Below are 23814 nucleotides of genomic sequence, written 5' to 3' on the forward strand. Positions count from 1 at the left end.
TGTGTGGCACTCTCGCTGCACTGGCTCGGTGCCAGTGGGGAACAATGCCCCCGATTGTCCCCAGGGCATTCTGCCCTCGCTCCTGGCTCCGCCCCGCTGTGCACTCACACATTCTCCCTTCGCCCCCTGGGCTCCAATGGTTGGCCCGTTGGGTTCAAGGCCCTGCCTTGGCCCTCCCCCTCCTCCCTGCCTGCCTGGACGGAGGGGCACCTGCTCCTTAAAAGCTGGAGAGCGGCGCACTGCAGCTCGATTGAGGGCTACCCCGTTAAGTCGAAGCAAGAGTGGGAAGGCACCGAGGAGAAGGGGTCCCCGTTACGGTCTGAGTGTGCAGGGGAGGAGAGCTACCTCTTATCTAACCACCCCCTCTTCCCATTTCGCAAGGAAAACATGCAGCGGGACAAGAAGCCAAACGTCCTTCTCTGCTGCTGCCTACTTTACACACTCTCCGGTAAGCAGAAAGGTCACGGTGAGCAGAACAAGGGAGAGGGTAAATCCCACTCCGATAGGGGGAACAGACTGCCCGGTGTGTGTGTAAATGGGGAGTGGGTGGGTGAGGGGGTTAATCCCCCTCCGATAGGGGGCACAGACTGCCCGGTGTGTGTGTAAATGGGGAGACGGTGGGTGAGGGGGTTAATCCCCCTCCGATAGGGGGCACAGACTGCCCGGTGTGTGTGTAAATGGGGAGAGGGTGGGTGAGGGGGTTAATCCCCCTCCGATAGGGGGCACAGACTGCCCGGTGTGTGTGTAAATGGGGAGAGGGTGGGTGAGGGGGTTAATCCCCCTCCGATAGGGGGAACAGACTGCCCGGTGTGTGTGTAAATGCGGAGAGGGTGGGTGAGGGGGTTAATCCCCCTCCGATAGGGGGAACAGACTGCCCGGTGTGTGTGTAAATGCGGAGAGGGTGGGTGAGGGGGTTAATCCCCCTCCGATAGGGGGAACAGACTGCCCGGTGTGTGTGTAAATGCGGAGAGGGTGGGTGAGGGGGTTAATCCCCCTCCGATAGGGGGAACAGACTGCCCGGTATGTGTGTAAATGGGGAGAGGGTGGGTGAGGGGGATAATCCCCCTCCGATAGGGGGCACAGACTGCCCGGTGTGTGTAAATGGGGAGAGGGTGGGTTGGGGGGATAATCCCCCACCGATAGGGGGAACAGACTGCCCGGTGTGTGTGTAAATGGGGAGAGGGTGGGTGAGGGGGTTAATCCCCCTCCGATAGGGGGCACAGACTGCCCGGTGTGTGTGTAAATGGGGGGGGGGGTTAGGGGGTTAATCCCCCTCCGATAGGGGGCACAGACTGTCCGGTGTGTGTAAATGGGGAGAGGGTGGGTGAGGGGGTTAATCCCCCTCCGATAGGGGGCACAGACTGCCCGGTGTGTGTGTAAATGGGGAGAGGGTGGGTGAGGGGGTTAATCCCCCTCCGATAGGGGGCACAGACTGCCCGGTGTGTGTGTAAATGGGGAGAGGGTGGGTGAGGGGGTTAATCCCCCTCCGATAGGGGGAACAGACTGCCCGGTGTGTGTGTAAATGCGGAGAGGGTGGGTGAGGGGGTTAATCCCCCTCCGATAGGGGGAACAGACTGCCCGGTATGTGTGTAAATGGGGAGAGGGTGGGTGAGGGGGATAATCCCCCTCCGATAGGGGGCACAGACTGCCCGGTGTGTGTAAATGGGGAGAGGGTGGGTTGGGGGGATAATCCCCCACCGATAGGGGGAACAGACTGCCCGGTGTGTGTAAATGGGGGGATGGTGGGTGAGGGGGTTAATCCCCCTCCGATTGGGGACACAGACTGCCCGGTGTGTGTGTAAATGGGGAGAGGGTGGGTGAGGGGGTTAATCCCCCTCCGATAGGGGGCACAGACTGCCCGGTGTGTGTGTAAATGGGGAGAGGGTGGGTGAGGGGGTTAATCCCCCTCCGATTGGGGGAACAGACTGCCCGGTGTGTGTAAATGGGGAGAGGGTGGGTGAGGGGGTTAATCCCCCTCCGATAGGGGGAACAGACTGCCCGGTGTGTGTAAATGGGGAGAGGGTGGGTGAGGGGGTTAATCCCCCTCCGATAGGGGGAACAGACTGCCCGGTGTGTGTAAATGGGGAGAGGGTGGGTGAGGGGGTTAATCCCCCTCCGATAGGGGGAACAGACTGCCCGGTGTGTGTAAATGGGGAGAGGGTGGGTGAGGGGGTTAATCCCCCTCCGATAGGGGGCACAGACTGCCCGGTGTGTGTGTAAATGGGGAGAGGGTGGGTGAGGGGGTTAATCCCCCTCCGATTGGGGGAACAGACTGCCCGGTGTGTGTAAATGGGGAGAGGGTGGGTGAGGGGGTTAATCCCCCTCCGATAGGGGGCACAGACTGCCCGGTGTGTGTGTAAATGGGGAGAGGGTGGGTGAGGGGGTTAATCCCCCTCCGATAGGGGGCACAGACTGCCCGGTGTGTGTGTAAATGGGGAGAGGGTGGGTGAGGGGGTTAATCCCCCTCCGATAGGGGGCACAGACTGCCCGGTGTGTGTGTGAATGGGGAGAGGGTGGGTGAGGGGGTTAATCCTCCTCCGATAGGGGGCACAGACTGCCCGGTGTGTGTAAATGGGGAGAGGGTGGGTGAGGGGGTTAATCCCCCTCCGATAGGGGGCACAGACTGCACGGTGTGTGTGTAAATGGGGAGAGGGTGGGTGAGGGGGTTAATCCCCCTCCGATAGGGGGAACAGACTGCCCGGTGTGTGTGTAAATGGGGAGAGGGTGGGTGAGGGGGTTAATCCCCCTCCGATAGGGGGCACAGACTGCCTGGTGTGTGTGTAAATGGGGAGAGGGTGGGTGAGGGGGTTAATCCCCCTCCGATAGGGGGCACAGACTGCCCGGTGTGTGTGTAAATGGGGAGAGGGTGGGTGAGGGGGTTAATCCCCCTCCGATAGGAGGCACAGACTGCCCGGTGTGTGTGTAAATGGGGAGAGGGTGGGTGAGGGGGTTAATCCCCCTCCGATAGGGGGAACAGACTGCCCGGTGTGTGTGTAAATGGGGAGAGGGTGGGTGAGGGGGTTAATCCCCCTCCGATAGGGGGCACAGACTGCCCAGTGTGTGTTAGTGGGGAGAGGGTGGGTGAGGGGGTTAATCCCCCTCCGATAGGGGGAACAGACTGCCCGGTGTGTGTGTAAATGGGGAGAGGGTGGGTGAGGGGGTTAATCCCCCTCCGATAGGGTGCACAGACTGCCCGGTGTGTGTGTAAATGGGGAGAGGGTGGGTGAGGGGGTTAATCCCCCTCCGATAGGGGGCACAGACTGCCTGGTGTGTGTGTAAATGGGGAGAGGGTGGGTGAGGGGGTTAATCCCCCTCCGATAGGGGGCACAGACTGCCCGGTGTGTGTGTAAATGGGGAGAGGGTGGGTGAGGGGGTTAATCCCCCTTCAAACCTGTGTGCTTTGGCAGGCACTGAGCTGCTCCGCAGTTGTGTGGAGGGGGTCGCGCTGTGTGTGAGCTTCAGGGTGGTTCTTCTGAACAGCAGCTCTTTGCGCCCTGAGGGTCAGGGGTCAGCCCACCAACTGAGATATTTCCAATTCCCACGGAATTCCCCTCCCTCGCGAAATTGAAACAGGAATGCGCTCCTGGAGGATTGTTGGAGGCTGGAATCTGACATTGTCGGTCAGCTGAAATTCTTGATTCTGCAGATTCAGCACCAGGCTCCAAGCAGAGAGTGACCTATTATTCCACATGTAACCCCCTGCTGTCCCTGTCCTGGGAGGGTTTGATGGGGGATAGTGTAGAGGGAGCTTTACTCTGTATCTAACCCCGTGCTGTCCCTGTCCTGGGAGGGTTTGATGGGGGACAGTGTAGAGGGAGCTTTACTCTGTATCTAACCCCGTGCTTTCCCTGTCCTGGGAGGGTTTGATGGGGGACAGTGTAGAGAGAGCTTTACTCTGTATCTAACCCTGTGCTGTCCCTGTCCTGGGAGTGTTTGATGGGGGACAGTGTAGAGGGAGCTTTACTCTATATATAACCCTGTGCTGTCCCTGTCCTGGGAGTGTTTGATGGGGAACAGTGTAGAGAGGGCTTTACTCTGTATCTAACCCCGTGCTGTCCCTGTCCTGGGAGTGTTTGATGGGGGACAGTGTAGAGAGAGGTTTACTCTGTATCCAACCCCGTGCTGTCCCTGTCCTGGGAGTGTTTGATGGGGGATAGTGTAGAGGGAGCTTTACTCTGTATCTAACCCCGTGCTGTCCCTGTCCTGGGAGGGTTTGATGGGGGACAGTGTAGAGGGAGCTTTACTCTGTATCTAACCCCCTGCTGTCCCTGTCCTGGGAGGGTTTGATGGGGGATAGTGTAGAGGGAGCTTTACTCTGTATCTAACCCCGTGCTGTCCCTGTCCTGGGAGGGTTTGATGGGGGACAGTGTAGAGGGAGCTTTACTCTGTATCTAATCCCGTGCTGTCCCTGTCCTGGGAGTGTTTGATGGGGTGACAGTGTAGAGGGAGCTTTACTCTGTATCTAACCCCGTGCTGTTCCTGTCCTGGGAGTGTTTGATGGGGGACAGTGTAGAGGGAGCTTTACTCTGTATCTAACCCCGTGCTGTCCCTGTCCCTGGGAGGGTTTGATGGGGGATAGTGTAGAGGGAGCTTTACTCTGTATCTAACCCCGTGCTGTCCCTGTCCTGGGAGGGTTTGATGGGGGATAGTGTAGAGGGAGCTTTACTCTGTATCTAACCCCGTGCTGTCCCTGTCCTGGGAGTGTTTGATGGGGGACAGTGTAGAGGGAGCTTTACTCTGTATCTAACCCCGTGCTGTCCCTGTCCTGGGAGGGTTTGATGGAGGACAGTGTAGAGAGAGCTTTACTCTGTATCTAACCCTGTGCTGTCCCTGTCCTGGGAGGGTTTGATGGGGGACAGTGTAGAGGGAGCTTTACTCTATATATAACCCTGTGCTGTCCCTGTCCTGGGAGTGTTTGATGGGGAACAGTGTAGAGGGAGCTTTACTCTGTATCTAACCCTGTGCTGTCCCTGTCCTGGGAGTGTTTGGTGGGGGACAGTGTAGAGGGATCTTTACTCTATATATAACCCTGTGCTGTCCCTGTCCTGGGAGTGTTTGATGGGGGACAGTGTAGAGGGAGCTTTACTCTGTATCTAACCCCGTGCTGTCCCTGCCCTGGGAGGGTTTGATGGGGGACAGTGTAGAGAGAGCTTTACTCTGTATCTAACCCTGTGCTGTCCCTGTCCTGGGAGTGTTTGATGGGGACAGTGTAGAGGGAGCTATACTCTATATCTAACCCTGTGCTGTCCCTGTCCTGGGAGGGTTTGATGGGGAACAGTGTAGAGAGAGCTTTACTCTGTATCTGACGCTGTGCTGTCCCTGTCCTGGGAGGGTTTGATGGGGGACAGTGTAGAGAGAGCTTTACTCTGTATCTAACCCCGTGCTGTCCCTGTCCTGGGAGTGTTTGATGGGGGACAGTGTAGAGGGAGCTTTACTCTGTATCTAACCCCGTGCTGTCCCTGTCCTGGGAGTGTTTGATGGGGTCAGTGTAGAGGGAGCTTTACTCTGTATCTAACCCCGTGCTGTCCCTGTCCTGGGAGTGTTTGATGGGGACGGTGTAGAGGGAGCTTTACTTTGTATCTAAAGCCCTGCTGTCCCTGTCCTGGGAGGGTTTGATGGGGAACAGTGTAGAGAGAGCTTTACTCTGTATCTAACCCCGGGCTGGCCCTGTCCCTGGGAGTGTTTGATGGGGGACAGTGTAGAGGGAGCTTTACTCTGTATCTAACCCCGTGCTGTCCCTGTCCTGGGAGTGTTTGATGGGGGGACAGTGTAGAGAGACCTTTACTCTGTATCTAACCCCGTGCTGTCCCTGTCCTGGGAGTGTTTGATGGGGACAGTGTAGAGGGAGCTTTACTCTGTCTCTACCCCCGTGCTGTCCCTGTCCTGGGAGTGTTTGATGGGGTGACAGTGTAGAGGGAGCTTTACTCTGTATCTGACCCCGGGCTGTCCCTGTCCTGGGAGGGTTTGATGGGGGACAGTGTAGAGGGATCTTTACTCTGTATCTAACCCCGTGCTGTCCCTGTCCTGGGAGTGTTTGATGGGGGACAGTGTAGAGAGACCTTTACTCTGTATCTAACCCCGTGCTGTCCCTGTCCTGGGAGTGTTTGATGGGGGACAGTGTAGAGGGAGCTTTACTCTGTATCTCACCCTGTGCTGTCCCTGTCCTAGGAGTGTTTGATGGGGGGACAGTGTAGAGGAAGCTTTACTCTGTATCTAACCCCGTGCTGTCCCTGTCCTGGGAGTCTTGGATCCTCTTTTAAAAATAAGTCTCTCTCTATCTCTCTCTCTCTCTGTCAGGGACCCTGTTTAATGAGGGAGTCTCTGTCTCTCTCTCCCTGTCAGGGACCCTGTTTAAAGAGGAAGTCTCTCTCTCTCTCTCTCTCTCTCTGTCAGGGACCCTGTTTAAAGAGGGAGTCTCTCTCTCTCTCTCTCTCTCTGTCAGGGACCCTGTTTAAAGAGGGAGTCTCTCTCTCTCTCTATGTCAGGGACCCTGTTTAATGAGGCAGTCTCTGTCTCTCTCTCTGTCAGGGACCCTGTTTAAAGAGGGAGTCTCTCTCTCTCTCTATGTCAGGGACCCTGTTTAAAGAGGGAGTCTCTCTCTTTCTCTCTATGTCAGGGACCCTGTTTAAAGAGGGAGTCTCTCTCTCTCTCTCTCTGTCAGGGACCCTGTTTAAAGAGGGAGTCTCTCTCTCTCTCTCTCTGTCAGGAACCCTGTTTAAAGAGGGAGTCTCTCTCTCTCTCTCTCTGTCAGGAACCCTGTTTAAAGAGGGAGTCTCTCTCTCTCTCTCTCTCTGTCAGGGACCCTGTTAAAAGAGGGAGTCTCTCTCTCTCTCTCTCTCTGTCAGGAACCCTGTTTAAAGAGGGAGTCTCTCTCTCTCTCTCTCTCTGTCAGGGACCCTGTTTAATGAGGGAGTCTCTCTCTCTCTCTCTCTCTCTGTCAGGGACCCTGTTTAAAGAGGGAGTCTCTGTCTCTCTCTCTCTCTCTGTCAGGGACCCTGTTTAAAGAGGGAGTCTCTCTCTCTCCCTGTCAGGGACCCTGTTTAAAGAGGGAGTCTCTGTCTCTCTCTCTCTCTCTGTCAGGGACCCTGTTTAAAGAGGGAGTCTCTCTATCTCTCTCTCTCTCTCTGTCAGGGACCCTGTTTAAAGAGGGAATCTCTCTCTCTGTCAGGGACCTTTTTTAAAGAGGGAATCTCTCTGTCTCTCTGTCAGGGACCCTGTTTAAAGAGGGAGTCTCTCTCTCTCTCTCTCTGTCAGGGACCGTGTTTAAAGAGTGAGTCTCTCTCTCTCTCTCTCTCTGTCAGGGACCCTGTTTAAAGAGGGAGTCTCTCTCTCTCTCTCTGTCAGGGACCCTGTTTAAAGAGGGAGTCTCTCTCTCTCTCTCTGTCAGGGACCCTGTTTAAAGAGGGAGTCTCTCTCTCTCTCTCTGTCAGGGACCCTGTTTGAAGAGGAAGTCTCTCTCTCTCTCTCTGTCAGGGACCCTGTTTGAAGAGGGAGTCTCTCTCTCTCTCTCTGTCAGGGACCCTGTTTGAAGAGGGAGTCTCTCTCTCTCTCTCTGTCAGGGACCCTGTTTAAAGAGGGAGTCTCTCTCTCTCTCTCTGTCAGGAACCCTGTTTAAAGAGGGAGTCTCTCTCTCTCTCTCTCTGTCAGGAACCCTGTTTAAAGAGGGAGTCTCTGTCTCTCTCTCCCTGTCAGGGACCCTGTTTAAAGAGGGAGTCTCTCTCTCTCTCTCTCTCTCTCTGTCAGGGACCCTGTTTAAAGAGGGAGTCTCTCTCTCTCTCTCTCTCTCTGTCAGGGACCCTGTTTAATGAGGGAGTCTCTCTCTATCTCTCTCTCTGTCAGGGACCCTGTTTAATGAGGGAGTCTCTCTCTCTCTCTCTCCCTGTCAGGGACCCTGTTTTAAGAGGGAGTCTCTGTCTCTCTCTCCCTGTCAGGGACCCTGTTTGAAGAGGGAGTCTCTCTCTCTCTCTCTGTCAGGGACCCTGTTTAATGAGGGAGTCTCTCTCTCTCTCTCTGTCAGGACCCTGTTTAAAGAGGGAGTCTCTCTCTCTCTGTCAGGACCCTGTTTAAAGAGGGAGTTTATGTCTCTCTCTCTCTCTTTCTCTCGCTGTCACGGACCCTGTTTAAAGAGGGAGTCTCTCTCTCTCTCTCTCTGTCAGGGATCCTGTTTAATGAGGCAGTCTCTGTCTCTCTCTCCCTGTCAGGGACCCTGTTTAAAGAGGGAGTCTCTCTCTATCTCTCTCTCTCTGTCAGGGACCCTGTTTAATGAGGGAGTCTCTCTCTCTCTCTCTCTCTGTCAGGACCCTGTTTAAAGAGGGAGTCTCTGTCTCTCTCTCTCTCTTTCTCTCGCTGTCACGGACCCTGTTTAAAGAGGGAGTCTCTCTCTCTCTCTGTCAGGGAGCCTGTTTAAAGAGGGAGTCTCTCTCTCTCTGTCAGGGACCCTGTTAAAAGAGGGAGTCTCTCTCTCTCTCTCTGTCAGGAACCCTGTTTAAAGAGGGAGTCTCTCTCTCTCTCTCTCTCTGTCAGGGACCCTGTTTAATGAGGGAGTCTCTCTCTCTCTCTCTCTCTCTGTCAGGGACCCTGTTTAAAGAGGGAATCTCTCTCTCTCTGTCAGGGACCTTTTTTAAAGAGGGAATCTCTCTGTCTCTCTGTCAGGGACCCTGTTTAAAGAGGGAGTCTCTCTCTCTCTCTCTGTCAGAGACCGTGTTTAAAGAGGGAGTCTCTCTCTCTCTCTCTCTCTCTGTCAGGGACCCTGTTTAAAGAGGGAGTCTCTCTCTCTCTCTCTCTCTGTCAGGGACCCTGTTTAAAGAGGGAGTCTCTCTCTCTCTCTCTGTCAGGGACCCTGTTTAAACAGGGAGTCTCTCTCTCTCTCTCTTTCTCTCTGTCAGAAACCATTAAAAGAAATACTCTCTATCCTCTGTTTTACCTCTCGCGTCCAGTTCTCCAACTCTCTCTCTCTCTCCAAACCGAATGAAGTGGATCCGAATGAGGTGGTTGAGTGTGGATCTGTTTGGGGAGCTGGATTTTGGGCATTTCATACAAGCATCTTCTGAGCAACTTCAGTTATTCTTTTTTCATGGTCCTCTGTCTTTTCTCTCCGTGTGTCTCCTGCAGTGATTCGGTGTTCAGAGGGCATCTCGGTATCCACACACCACAACCTCCACAAGCGAGTTGGGTCAGATGTCACTCTGTACTGCGGTTTCTGGTCAAGCGAGTACGTGTCAGACCTCACCACCCTCTCCTGGCGTTTCCGTCCGGACAACTCTCGGGAAATCATCTCGGTAAGCAGCGGAGGGGGGGGGGGGGTGGGCTGTTCCACAGATGCCGTCGGGGACGGAGGGAAGGGGGAAGGGACACAGCCCCTGAAGGAGTCATGTCACATTCAACCACGAGGCAGAGTGAGGGATACAGGGACATAGGCTGGTTCAAAACTCTGTATCTAACCCCGTGCTGTCCCTGTCCTGGGAGTGTTTGATGGAGGACAGTGTAGAGGGAGCTTTACTCTGTATCTAACCCCGTACTGTCCCTGTCCTGGGAGGGTTTGATGGGGGGACAGTGTAGAGGGAGCTTTACTCTGTATCTAACCCCGTGCTGTCCCTGTCCCTGGGAGTGTTTGATGGGACAGTGTAGAGGGAGCTTTACTCTGTATCTAACCCCGTGCTGTCCCTGTCCCTGGGAGTGTTTGATGGGACAGTGTAGAGGGAGCTTTACTCTGTATCTAACCCCGTGCTGTCCCTGTCCTGGGAGTGTTTGATGGGGGACAGTGTAGAGAGAGCTTTATTCTGTATCTAACCCCGTGCTGTCCCTGTCCTGGGAGTGTTTGATGGGACAGTGTAGAGGGAGCTTTAGTCTGTATCTAACCCCGTGCTGTCCCTGTCCCTGGGAGTGTTTGATGGGGGACAGTGTAGAGGGAGCTTTACTCTGTATCTAACCCCGTGCTGTCCCTGTCCCTGGGAGTGTTTGATGGGGGACAGTGTAGAGGAAGCTTTACTCTGTATCTAACTCCGTGCTGTCCCTGTCCTGGGAGTGTTTGATGGGGGACAGTGTAGAGGGAGCTTTACTCTGTATCTAACTCCGTGCTGTCCCTGTCCTGGGAGTGTTTGATGGGGGACAGTGTAGAGGGAGCTTTACTCTGTATCTAACCCCGTGCTGTCCCTGTCCTGGGAGTGTTTGATGGGGGACAGTGTAGAGGGAGCTTTACTCTGTATCTAACGCCGTGCTGTCTCTGTCCTGGGAGTGTTTGATGGGGGATAGTGTAGAAGGAGCTTTACTCTGTATCTAACCCTGTGCTGTCCCTGTCCTGGGAGGGTTTGATGGGGGACAGTGTAGAGGGAGCTTTACTCTGTATCTAACCCCGTGCTGTCCCTGTCCTGGGAGTGGTCAATGGGTGTGGGACGGTGTAGAGGGAGTTTCAGAATCTCGCGCTCTCTCTCCTGATGAACTGCTCTGTCCTTGCAGATCTTTCATTACGGGAATGGAGTCCCTTACATTGAGAAATGGGGTCAGTTCCGAAGTCGGGTCGAATGGGTTGGAGATATCTCCAAGCATGATGGCTCCATTGTGATTCGGAACCTCGATTACATCGACAACGGGACCTTCACATGTGACGTTAAAAACCCTCCTGATGTAGTAGGCACCTCATCTGATGTGCACCTCACTGTTTACGACAGGAGTAAGTGTGTGCCTGCAGGACAGTGTCAATCACTGGGAGGGAGGGAGGGAGGGTGAGAGTGTCAGTGGGAGGATGTGTGTGAGACAGAATCACGGGGAGAGAGTGAGGGGTGTGTTAGTGGGGGGAGTGTCAGTGTGAGGGGGAGTGTCAGTGTGAGCGGGTGTGTTAGTGGGGGGAGTGTCAGTGTGAGGGGGTGTGTTAGTGGGGGGAGTGTCAGTGTGAGGGGGAGTGTCAGTGTGAGGGGGTGTGTTAGTGGGGGGAGTGTCAGTGTGAGGGGGAGTGTCAGTGTGAGGGGGTGTGATATTTGGGGGGAGTGTCAGTGTGAGGGGGAGTGTCAGTGTGAGGGGGAGTGTCAGTGTGAGGGGGTGTGTTAGTGGGGGGAGTGTCAGTATGAGGGGGTGTGTTAGTGGGGGGAGTGTCAGTGTGAGGGGGAATGTCAGTGTGAGGGGGTGTGATAGTTGGGGGGAGTGTCAGTGTGAGGGGGAGTGTCAGGTTGAGGGGGAGTGTCAGTGTGGGGGGAGTGTCAGTGTGAGGGGGTGTGTTAGTGGGGGGAGTGTCAGTATGAGGGGGTGTGTTAGTGGGGGGAGTGTCAGTGTGAGGGGGAGTGTCAGTGTGAGGGGGTATGTTAGTGGGGGGAGTGTCAGTGTGAGGGGATGTGTTAGTGGGGGGAGTGTCAGTGTGAGGGGATGTGTTAGTGGGGGGAGTGTCTGCGAGGGGAGAGTCAGTGTGAGGGGGAGTGTCATGCGAGGGGATGTGTTAGTGGGGGGAGTGTCAGTGTGAGGGGGTGTGTTAGTGGGGGGAGTGTCAGTGTGAGAGGGTGTGTTAGTGGGGGGAATGTCAGTGTGAGGGGATGTGTCAGTGTGAGAGGGAGTGTCAGTGAGGGGAGTGTCAGTGAGGGGAGTGTCAGTGAGGGGAGTGTCAGTGTGAGGGAAGTATCAGTGGGAGGGGAGTGTCAGTGGGAGGATGTGTGTGAGAGAGAATCACGGGGAGTGTGGGACAGAGTGAGGGGAGTGTCAGTGTGAGGGGGAGTGTTAGTGGGGGGAGTGTCAGTGTGAGGGGGAGGTGTCAGTGTGAGGGGTTGTGTTAGTGGGGGGAGTGTCAGTGTGAGGGGGTGTGTTAGTGGGGGGAGTGTCAGTGTGAGAGGGTGTGTCAGTGTGAGAGGGTGTGTCAGTGTGAGAGGGTGTGTCAGTGAGGGGAGTGTCAGTGAGGGGAGTGTCAGTGAGGGGAGTGTCAGTGAGGGGAGTGTCAGTGTGAGGGAAGTATCAGTGTGAGGGGAGTGTCAGTGGGAGGATGTGTGTGAGAGAGAATCACGGGGAGTGTGGGACAGAGTGAGGGGAGTGTCAGTGTGAGGGGGTGTGTTAGTGGGGGGAGTGTCAGTGTGAGGGGGTGTGTTAGTGGGGGGAGTATCAGTGCGAGGGGATGTGTTAGTGGGGGGAGTGTCAGTGCGAGGGGATGTGTTAGTGGGGGGAGTGTCATTGTGAGGGGGTGTGTTAGTGGGGGGGAGTGTCAGTGTGGGGGGAGTGTCAGTGTGGGGGGAGTGTCAGTGTGAGGGAGTGAGTTAGCGGGTGGAGTGTCAGTGTGAGAGGGTGTGTTAGTGGGGGGAATGTCAGTGTGAGGGGGTGTGTCAGTGTGAGAGGGAGTGTCAGTGAGGGGAGTGTCAGTGAGAGGGAAGTATCAGTGGGAGGGGAGTGTCAGTGGGAGGATGTGTGTGAGAGAGAATCACGGGGAGTGTGGGACAGAGTGAGGGGGAGTGTCAGTGTGAGGGGGAGTGTCAGTGTGAGGGGGAGGTGTCAGTGTGAGGGGAGTGTCAGTGTGAGGGGGTGTGTTAGTGGGGGAGTGTCAGTGTGAGGGGAGTGTCAGTGTGAGGGGGTGAGTTAGTGGGGGGAGTGTCAGTGTGAGGGGGTGTGTTAGTGGGGGGAGTGTCAGGTTGAGGGGGAGTGTCAGTGTGGGGGGAGTGTCAGTGTGAGGGGGAGTGTCAGTGTGAGGGGGTATGTTAGTGGGGGGAGTGTCAGTGTGAGGGGGAGTGTCAGTGCGAGGGGGATGTGTTAGTGGGGGGAGTGTCTGCGATGGGAGAGTCAGTGTGAGGGGGAGTGTCATGCGAGGGGATGTGTTAGTGGGGGGAGTGTCAGTGTGAGGGGGTGTGTTAGTGGGGGGAGTGTCTGCGATGGGAGAGTCAGTGTGAGGGGGAGTGTCATGCGAGGGGATGTGTTAGTGGGGGGAGTGTCAGTCTGAGGGGGTGTGTCAGTCTGAGAGGGAGTGTCAGTGAGGGGAGTGTCAGTGTGAGGGGAGTGTCAGTGGGAGGATGTGTGTGAGAGAGAATCACGGGGAGTGTGGGACAGAGTGAGGGGAGTGTCAGTGTGAGGGGGAGTGTTAGTGGGGGGAGTGTCAGTGTGAGGGGGAGGTGTCAGTGTGAGGGGGTGTGTTAGTGGGGGGAGTGTCAGTGTGAGGGGGTGTGTTAGTGGGGGGAGTGTCAGTGTGAGGGGGTGTGTTAGTGGGAGGAGTGTCAGTGTGAGGGGGTGTGTTAGTGGGGGGAGTGTCAGTGTGAGGATGAGTGTCAGTGTGAGGGGGTGTGTTAGTGGGGGGAGTGTCAGTGTGAGGGGGAGTGTCAGTGTGAGGGGGTGTGTTAGTGGGGAGAGTGTCAGTGTGAGGGGATGTGTTAGTGGGGGGAGTGTCAGTGTGAGGGGGAGTGTCAGTGTGAGGGGGTGTGTTAGTGGGGGGAGTGTCAGTGTGAGGATGAGTGTCAGTGTGAGGGGGAGTGTCAGTGTGAGGGGGAGTGTCAGTGTGAGGGGGAGTGTCAGTGTGAGGGGAGTGTCAGTGTGAGGGGATGTGTTAGTGGGGGAGTGTCAGTGTGAGGGGGAGTGTAGTGTGAGGGGGTGAGTTAGTGGGGGGAGTGTCAGTGTGAGGGGAGTGTCAGTGTGAGGGGGTGAGTTAGTTGGGGGAGCGTCAGTGTGAGGGGGCGAGTGTCAGTGTGAGGGCGAGTGTCAGTGTGAGGGGGTGAGTTAGTGGGGGGAGTGTCAGTGTGAGGGGGTGAGTTAGTGGGGGGAGTGTCAGTGTGAGGGGGAGTGTCAGTGTGAGGGGGTGAGTTAGTCGGGGGAGTGTCAGTGTGAGGGGGAGTGTCAGTGTGAGGGGGCGAGTTAGTGGGGGGTGTGTCAGTGTGAGTGGGTGTGTCAGTGTGAGTGGGTGTGTCAGTGTGGGGAGTGTCAGTGTGGGGAGTGTCAGTGTGGGGAGTGTCAGTGTGAGGGGGTGTGTTATTATGAGGGAGTGAGTTAGTGGGGGGAGTATCAGTGTGAGGGGGTGTGTTAGTGGGGGGAGTGTCAGTGTTGGGGGGAGTGTCAGTGTTGGGGGGAGTGTCAGTGAGGGGGAGTGTCAGTATGAGGGGGTATGTTAGTGTGAGGGAGTGAGTTAGTGGGGGGAGTGTCAGTGTGAGGGAGTGAGTTAGTGGGGGGAGTGCCAGTGTGAGGGGATGTGTTAGTGGGGGGAGTGAGTTAGTGTGAGGGAGTGAGTTAGTGGGGGGAGTGTCAGTGTGAGGAGATGTGTCAGTGAGGGAAGTGTCAGTGTGAGGGGGTATGTTAGTGTGAGGGAGTGAGTTAGTGTGAGGGAGTGAGTTAGTGGGGGGAGTGTTAGTGTGAGGGAGTGAGTTAGTGGGGGGAGTGTCAGTGTGAGGGAGTGAGTTAGTGGGGGGAGTGTCAGTGTGAGGGAGTGAGTTAGTGGGGGGAGTGTTAGTGTGAGGGAGTGAGTTAGTGGGGGGAGTGTTAGTGTGAGGGAGTGAGTTAGTGGGGGGAGTGTTAGTGGGGGGAGTGTCAGTGTGAGGGAGTGAGTTAGTGGGGGGTGTGTCAGTGTGAGGGGGAGTGTCAGTGTGAGGGGGTGTGTTAGTGGGGGGAGTGAGTTAGTGTGAGGGAGTGAGTTAGTGGGGGGAGTGTTCGTGTGAGGGAGTGAGTTAGTGGGGGAAGTGTCAGTGTGAGGGGATGTGTCAGTGAGGGGAGTGTCAGTGTGAGGGAGTGAGTTAGTGGGGGGAGTGTTAGTGTGAGGGAGTGAGTTAGTTGGGGGAGTGTCAGTGTGAGGGAGTGAGTTAGTGGGGGGAGTGTCAGTGTGAGGGAGTGAGTTAGTGGGGGGAGTGTCAGTGTGAGGGAGTGAGTTAGTGTGAGGGAGTGAGTTAGTTGGGGGAGTGTCAGTGTGAGGGAGTGGGTTAGTGGGGGGAGTGTCAGTGTGAGTAGTGTCAGTGTGAGGAATGTCAGTGAGGGGAGTGTCAGTGTGAGGGGGTGTGTTATTGTGAGGGAGTGAGTTAGTGGGGGGAGTGTCAGTGTGAGGGGGAGTGTTACTGGGGGGAGTGTCAGAGCGAGGGGGTGAGTTAGTGGGGGGAGTGTCAGTGTGAGGGAGTGAGTTAGTGGGGGGAGTGTCAGTGTGAGGGAGTGAGTTAGTAGGGGGAGTGTCAGTGTTGGGGGGAGTGTCAGTGTGAGGGGGAGTGTCAGTGAGGGGGAGTGTTAGTGTGAGGGGGTGTGTTAGTGTGAGGGGGTGTGTTAGTGGGGGGAGTGAGTTTGTGTGAGGGAGTGAGTTAGTGGGGGGAGTGTTAGTGTGAGGGAGTGAGTTAGTGGGGGAAGTGTCAGTGTGAGGGGATGTCAGTGAGGGAAGTGTCAGTGTGAGGGAGTGAGTTAGTGTGAGGGAGTGAGTTGGGGGGGAGTGTCAGTGTGAGGGAGTGAGTTAGTGTGAGGGAGTGAGTTAGTGGGGGGAGTCAGTGTGCGGGGGTGTGTTAGTGGGGGGAGTCTCATTGTGAGGGGGTGTCTTAGTGTGAGGGGGTGTCTTAGTGTGAGGGGGAGTGTCAGTGTGAGGGGGAGTGTCAGTGTGAGGGGGTGTGTGAGTGAGGGGAGTGTCAGTGTGAGGAGAGTCTCAGTGTGAGGGGGTGTCTTAGTGTGAGGGGGAGTGTCAGTGTGAGGGGGTGTGTTAGTGAGGGGAGTGTCAGTGTGAGGGAATAAGTTAGTGGGGCTGTGTGTCAGTGTGCGGAGTTGTGTTAGTGGGGGAATGTCAGAGTGGGGGGGGGGGGTGTTAGTGTAGGGGGTGTGTTAGTGGGGGGACTGTCAGTGTGAGGAGGTGTGTTAGTGGGAGGAGGGTCAGTCTGAGGGGATGTGTTAGTGAGGGGAGTGTTAGTGTGTGACTGTAATTGAGTGGGAGTCGCACAGTGAATGATTGAGCCAGTATGTGTGTGTGTATGGTCAGTACTGAGGGAGTGCCGCACTGTCGGAGGGTCAGTACTCAGGGAGTGCCGCACTGTCGGAGGGTCAGTACTGAGGGAGTGCCGCACTGTCGGAGGGTCAGTACTGAGGGAGTGCCGCACTGTCGGAGGGTCAGTACTGAGGGAGCGCCGCACTGTCGGAGGATCAGTACTGAGGGAGCGCCGCACTGTCGGAGGGTCAGTACTGAGGGAGCGCCACACTTTCGGAGGGTCAGTACTGAGGGAGCGCCACACTGTCGGAGGGTCAGTACTGAGGGAGCGCCACACTTTCGGAGGGTCAGTGCTGAGGGAGGACCGTACTGTCGGAGGGTCAGTACTGAGGGAGCCCCGCACTGTCGGAGGGTCAGTACTGAGGGAGTGCCGCACTGTCGGAGGGTCAGTACTGAGGGAGTGCTGCACTGTCGGAGGGTCAGTACAGAGGGAGCGCCGCACTGTCGGAGGGTCAGTACTGAGGGAGTGCTGCACTGTCGGAGGGTCAGTACTGAGGGAGTGCCGCACTGTCGGAGGGTCAGTGCTGAGGGAGTGCCGCACTGTCGGAGGGTCAGTACTTAGTGAGCCCCGCACTGCCGGAGGGTCAGTACTGAGGGAGTGCCGCACTGTCGGAGGGTCAGTACTGAGGGAGTGCAGCACCGTCGGAGGGTCAGTACTGAGGGACCGTCTGACTCTGAACCATTTTGTGCCCACAGTTCCCCCTGTTGGTGCTGGAGTAGTGTCGGGAGCAATAATTGGCACATTCCTGGGCATCGTCCTGCTGGTTGTCGGAGGATTATATCTGTTCCGTTACATTGTCAGGAGGAGAGCTCGGAGTGAGACGATTTTCTTCAAAGGAGCCAGGTAAGTCATAGAAAGAGAGAGAGAGAGAGAGAGTCAGACAGAGAATGAGAGTGAGATAGAGAGACAGACAGAGAGAGAGTTAGAGAGGCAGAGAGAGAGAGACTGTGAAGGAGCGAGAGCTGGGGGAGTGTGACAGTCAGACAAAGGGAGAGGTAAGGGGAAGAGACTGTTTTACAGAGAGGGAGACGGGAGGACAGAGAGAGACATTGAGGGTAAGACAGGGAAGAAAAGGGCTCAGAGACACAGACAGAGAGACACGCACAGTAATGGAGAGGGAAGGGATGCGAGAGGTACAGAGACTGGGGGAGAGAGACAGAGAGACAATGGCCCTGGCTGAGAAGGGGAGAGAGAGAAATAACGAGAGAGTTGAGGAGATGGAGACAGGTACAGGATGACAGAAGAGAATGCACATGAACGACAGGCACACAGAGAGATGGAGAGGCAGATGGACAGACCCAGACAGAACGGAACAGAGGGAGAGAACGAAAGGGACATGGACAGAGATGGAGGGAAGAGAAAAAGATAAAAACACAACAAGAAGACAGAGACTGAGAAAAAGTGAGAAAGACAAGCAGGACAGAGAAAGGGAAAGAAGTTTCAAGGAAGCGACAAACCAACAGAGAAATAAAGTGTGGAGACAGAGAATACTCTGGGTATCTGTTATTCTGTATATAACTCACCCTGAACACCTCGATTAGATTCCAGTCTGTAACTCACTCCCGGGGTATCTGTTATTCTGTATATAACCCACCCTGAACACCTCGATTAGATTCCAGTCTGTAACCCACTCCCGGGGTATCTGTTATTCTGTATATAACCCACCCTGAACACCTCGATTAGATTCCAGTCTGTAACTCACTCCCGGGGTATCTGTTATTCTGTATATAACCCACCCTGAACACCTCGATTAGATTCCAGTCTGTAACTCACTCCCGGGGTATCTGTTATTCTGTATATAACCCACCCTGAACACCTCGATTAGATTCCAGTCTGTAACTCACTCCCGGGTATCTGTTATTCTGTATATAACCCACCCTGAACCCCTCGATTAGATTCCAGTCTGTAACTCACTCCCGGGTATCTGTTATTCTGTATATAACTCACCCTGAACACCTCGATTAGATTCCAGTCTGTAACTCACTCCCGGGTATCTGTTATTCTGTATATAACCCACCCTGAACCCCTCGATTAGATTCCAGTCTGTAACTCACTCCCGGGTATCTGTTATTCTGTATATAACCCAGCCTGAACCCCTCGATTAGATTCCAGTCTGTAACTCACTCCTGGGTATCTGTTATTCTGTATATAACCCACCCTGAACCCCTCGATTAGATTCCAGTCTGTAACTCACTCCCGGGTATCTGTTATTCTGTATATAACTCACCCTGAACACCTCGATTAGATTCCAGTCTGTAACTCACTCCCGGGGTATCTGTTATTCTGTATATAACCCACCCTGAACCCCTCGATTAGATTCCAGTCTGTAACTCACTCCCGGGTATCTGTTATTCTGTATATAACTCACCCTGAACACCTCGATTAGATTCCAGTCTGTAACTCACTCCCGGGTATCTGTTATTCTGTATATAACTCACCCTGAACACCTCGATTAGATTCCAGTCTGTAACTCACTCCCGGGGTATCTGTTATTCTGTATATAACCCACCCTGAACCCCTCGATTAGATTCCAGTCTGTAACTCACTCCCGGGTATCTGTTATTCTGTATATAACCCACCCTGAACCCCTCGAATAGATTCCAGTCTGTAACTCACTCCCGGGGTGTCTGTTATTCTGTACATAACCCACCCTGAACCCCTCGATTAGATTCCAGTCTGTAACTCACTCCCGGGGTATCTGTTATTCTGTATATAACCCACCCTGAACCCCTCGATTAGATTCCAGTCTGTAACTCACTCCGGGGTATCTGTTATTCTGTATATAACCCACCCTGAACCCCTCGATTAGATTCCAGTCTGTAACTCACTCCCGGGTATCTGTTATTCTGTATATAACCCACCCTGAACCCCTCGATTAGATTCCAGTCTGTAACTCACTCCCGGGTATCTGTTATTCTGTATATAACCCACCCTGAACCCCTCGATTATAAACCAGTCTGTAACTCACTCCCGGGGTATCTGTTATTCTGTATATAACCCACCCTGAACCCCTCGATTAGATTCCAGTCTGAAACTCACTCCCGGGTATCTGTTATTCTGTATATAACCCACCCTGAAACCCTCGATTAGATTCCAGTCTGAAACTCACTCCCGGGTATCTGTTATTCTGTATATAACCCACCCTGAAACCCTCGATTAGATTACAGTCTGTAACTCACTCCCGGGTATCTGTTATTCTGTATATAACCCACCCTGAAACCCTTGATTAGATTACAGTCTGAAACTCACTCCTGCGGTATCTGTTATTCTGTATATAACCCACCCTGAACCCCTCGATTAGATTCCAGTCTGTAACTCACTCCCGGGTATCTGTTATTCTGTATATAACCCACCCTGAACCCCTCGATTAGATTCCAGTCTGTAACTCACTCCCGGGTATCTGTTATTCTGTATATAACCCACCCTGAACCCCTCGATTAGATTCCAGTCTGTAACTCACTCCCGGGTATCTGTTATTCTGTATATAACCCACCCTGAACCCCTCGATTAGATTCCAGTCTGTAACTCACTCCCGGGTATCTGTTATTCTGTATATAACCCACCCTGAACCCCTCGAATAGATTCCAGTCTGTAACTCCCTCCCGGGGTATCTGTTATTCTGTATATAACCCACCCTGAACCCCTCGATTAGATTCCAGTCTGTAACTCACTCCCGGGTATCTGTTATTCTGTATATAACCCACCCTGAACCCCTCGATTAGATTCCAGTCTGTAACTCACTCCCGGGTATCTGTTATTCTGTATATAACCCACCCTGAACCCGTGGATTAGATTCCAGTCTGTAACTCACTCCCGGGGTATCTGTTATTCTGTATATAACCCACCCTGAACCCCTCGATTAGATTCCAGTCTGTAACTCCCTCCCGGGGTATCTGACCCACTGTGAACCATGTCGATGAGTTTGGTGGCTGTGTCACCCTGTGTCCTGTTGGGGACGGGTATGTAGGGGGGATGGTTGTGGGTCCCGAGACCCCCTCTGCGGTGAAGCTGACCCGCGTGCCTGCTCTGTGTTGTGTTGCAGTGCTGCTGAACGGGGCAAGGCCAGTGGCAAACCTGGGACTGTCAGCAAAGTAAGTGTGAAATCCTCGGGGAGGAGGGGGCCGCACTGAGTCCGTCCGGGGCAGCGCCGGTCTCCCAGTGTGGTGGGTGGGGGTGGGGGGGCTCCCGGCTCATCAGGGACACAACATGGCGGAGCTGAGGCTGGGGGAGGAGGGCCCATCGCAAGCCTGGGGTTGGGGTTGGGGGAAGGCCGAGGGGAGTGGGAAAGGGAGGTTGAAACCAGGGTTGGGAGTTGGGGGGGGGGGGCACTGAATCCAAAGTGGGATTGGAGGGGATGGAAATGTGAGGGGGGGGGGGGGTGAGGGGATGTGGCGTGTTGTTGGAAGGAATGTGCGCTTGGAATGGGAGGGAGGGGTTGGGGAAGGCGGGACACTGGGGAGAGCAGAGGGTGGAGTTGGGGGTTGATAGGGTGGGAGACTGGTGGGGGGAGGGAATACGAGGGGGCGTGTGACTGCAGCCAGAGGGGAGCGGGGTTGATTTGGAACAGGGAGGGGGTTGGGGTGGACTGGAGGGAGCAGAAGGGGATTTGAGTGGGGGGTGGTGGGGGGGGGCGCGCGGAATTGGAAGCAAGGGGAGGGAGGGGATTGGGAGGGGAGTTGGATTGGACAGTGAGGGAGAACCGCAGGGTAGAGCGGTGAGAGGGAACGGGATTGGGTGGGTGAGATTGGGAAGCAGAGAACCCAACGGGGTAGGGGGAACGGTCTGTTGCCGGCTCTCTTGGGAAGCAGGGGAGAGAGAGAGAGAGAGAGTGAGTGAGAGAGAGAGAGAGAGAGTGTGAGATAGAAAAACAGTGCAAGAGAGAGAGAGGGAGAGAATGAGAGCGAGAGAGAGAGAGAGTGAGAAACAGATAGAGAGAGAGAGAGTGAGAGCGAGAGAGTGAGTGAGATAGAGAGTGCAAGAGAGAGAGTGACAGCAAGAGAGAGAGAGTGAGTGAGAGGGAGAGAGTGCGAGAGAGGGAGAAAGAGAGTGCAAGAGAGAGAGAGAGTGAGTGAGATAGAGAGAGAGGGAGAGAGTGCGAGAGAGAATGACAGCGAGAGAGTGAGAGCAAGCAAGAGAGAGTGAGAGTGCAAGAGAGGGGGAGAGAGTGTGAGAGAGAGAATGAGAGAGAGAGAGAGAGAGAGCGCAAGAGAGCTTGAGAGAGAGAGATCATGAGAGAGCAAGAGAGAGAGGGAAAGAGCACGCAAGAGAGTGCGAGAGTCTGGGGCTCGTTGGGAGAGGGTTCGGTTAGCGTTGCGCCAGCCTCCCAAGCGGTGCTGCTCCAAACCCACCCGCCGGTTCCTCCGTGTCTGTGTCTCTCTCTCTCCCCCCCCCTCACCCCACTCTGCCCCGCGCAGGGACCTGTGCTCTACGCCACCCTGGACCAGAGCAAGAGCGGCAAGGCAGCGAGTGAGAAGAAAGCCAAACTCTCCGAGTCGAAGCGGGATAAGAAATAGCGGTCAGCCTTGCCGCGGGCACCAGGCGGGCGCGCTCCTGCCGGCAGTCCGCGGGTCCTCATGACCATTGAGATGACGCTGACCGACTCCGACACTGGCAGCGACACCGAGGCCAAGAAAGCCCCAGGCGGCCAGGGGAACGCCAAGCGGAAGAAAGGATCCAACGCCAAATGAACCACTGACCCCCTTCTCTCGCTCACCCACCGCCCTCCTTTCTTCCTTCCCTCGCTCTGCCGCCAACTCCCTCTTCCCCACCCCACCCTCACCGGGCCGAATAAAGACCGCGTACTGACATTCACCCCCTTCCCCTTCCCCTTCCCCCCCCCCCGCCACCCACCCCCCCCCAATACTGACCCAGCCAGGTCCCACAGAGAGGCGCCGGCCCAATCTCCCATCAGCCCCTCCTGCCGTGTCGCGCTGCGGCCCTCGAAGTGCCTTCCGTCCGTGACCTCTGCTCTCTCTCTTCCGATACACCCCTCCCCTCCCCCCCCCTCCAAGCCACTTCCCAACTCCGCCCTGCGGGTCACCTCCACCCCCTTTCACCCTCTCCCCATCACCCCCACCCCCCCCCCCATCCCACTCCAAAGTGGATTTTCCGGCCTAATATTTGACCGAATGGAGTGGGGCGGGAGGGGAGGAGGAGACTGGGGTGGGGAAGATGGGGGCGGAATCTGGGATCGCACCAGGATGGCAGGTGGCGTGATCCCCAAGCGAAGGTGGGGGAGGGCAGGGCGGGGAGGTCGGAGAGAAAGAGGGAGTGAGACAATTTAGAGAGAGAGAGCAGCGAGATTGGATCAAATCACCCCCTTCCTCCTTCACCTCTGCTTCAAGCAAGTGGTTTGACTACAGCGGACCACCCCACATGCACTGGGCTCCACGAGGTGCTGGGCTCCAGGCCTAGGTGGATTGGGTACTGGTGACAACACTTGGAGCACCGTGCACAGTTCTGGTCTCCATATCCCTCAGTTAGACCACACTTGGAGCACCGTGCACAGTTCTGGTCTCCATATCCCTCAGTTAGACCACACTTGGAGCACCGTGCACAGTTCTGGTCTCCGTATCCCTCAGTTAGACCACACTTGGAGCACCGTGCACAGTTCTGGTCTCCGTATCCCTCAGTTAGACCACACTTGGAGCACCGTGCACAGTTCTGGTCTCCGTATCCCTCAGTTAGACCACACTTGGAGCACCGTGCACAGTTCTGGTCTCCGTATCCCTCAGTTAGACCACACTTGGAGCACCGTGCACAGTTCTGGTCTCCGTATCTCTCAGTTAGACCACACTTGGAGCACCGTGCACAGTTCTGGTCTCCGTATCCCTCAGTTAGACCACACTTGGAGCACCGTGCACAGTTCTGGTCTCCGTATCCCTCAGTTAGACCACACTTGGGGCACCGTGCACAGTTCCGGTCTCCTTATCCCTCAGTTAGACCACACTTGGAGCACCGTACACAGTTCCGGTCTCCTTATCCCTCAGTTAGAACACACTTGGAGCACTGTGCACAGTTCTGGTCTCCGTATCCCTCAGTTAGACCACACTTGGAGCACCGTGCACAGTTCTGGTCCCCGTATCCCTCAGTTAGACCACACTTGGAGCACCGTGCACAGTTCTGGTCTCCGTATCCCTCAGTTAGACCACACTTGGAGCACCGTACACAGTTCCGGTCTCCTTATCCCTCAGTTAGACCACACTTGGAGCACCGTACACAGTTCTGGTCCCCGTATTCTCAGTCACACTATACCTTGGTGAAGAAATCCTCGCCCTGACGGCTCGTTCGATGGGTGTTGGACAAATGGCAAGACCGAACCATCCACCTGTCGGTAACCTAGAGCGGAACCATCTCAACACCTCAGACCCCGCACCCCACTGCACCATGACAGTCAACTGCCGCCCGCCCCCACCCAGTCGCTCCCAGTGACGGCCAGTACCAGCGCACTACACGTCCCCTCGTGACGGCAAATCGGGAATTAACCTCTCGTGGACATCATCCACTATTAATGGAATATTAACGTTGAAAGAAAGAAACACAAATGAGTCTAATTCTGTGCTGTATTGAAGCTTTGCTCTAGCTACGAGTCTAAAAGCAACGAGAGAACCTGTCTTTGTGATGTAACGCAAATTTAAACACACTTTTCTCACTATTAAACATTAAAGATCTGAAATTGGTGCTGATTGGGTGTGCATGTGTGTCCTTTGGGTGTGGGGGGGTGGGGGAGGAGGTGTATAGAGAGACAACTGTGGGGCGCGACACTTCGGTGGTGTAGGTAAGGATAGGAGTCCAGGATTGGCAGCAGGACCGAATGTCCATATCCCTCAGTTAGACCACACGTGGAGCACCGTGTACAGTTCTGGTCTCCGTATCCCTCAGTTAGACCACACGTGGAGCACTGTGCACAGTTCTGGTCTCCGTATCC

The 23814-nt window shown here is 55.3% G+C and overlaps 1 protein-coding gene across 1 annotated transcript; it reads left to right on the forward strand.

The window, feature by feature from the left end:
- Nucleotides 1-253: 253 nt before the first annotated feature.
- Nucleotides 254-23572, forward strand: mpz (myelin protein zero). Its single transcript, XM_087981523.1, has 6 exons — nucleotides 254-448; nucleotides 9112-9278; nucleotides 10456-10669; nucleotides 16583-16730; nucleotides 19930-19978; nucleotides 21302-23572. The coding sequence occupies exons 1-6, from the start codon at nucleotides 388-390 to the stop codon at nucleotides 21398-21400; spliced, it is 738 nt and encodes a 245-aa protein (XP_087837649.1). The 5' UTR covers nucleotides 254-387; the 3' UTR covers nucleotides 21401-23572.
- The last annotated feature ends 242 nt before the right edge of the window (nucleotides 23573-23814 follow it).

The sequence above is a fragment of the Chiloscyllium plagiosum genome, unplaced genomic scaffold (genome assembly GCF_037043375.1).
Source record: "Chiloscyllium plagiosum isolate Xiang-an unplaced genomic scaffold, Cpla_swu_hap1 HiC_scaffold_40, whole genome shotgun sequence".
In the NCBI taxonomy this organism is placed as follows: Eukaryota; Metazoa; Chordata; class Chondrichthyes; order Orectolobiformes; family Hemiscylliidae; genus Chiloscyllium; species Chiloscyllium plagiosum.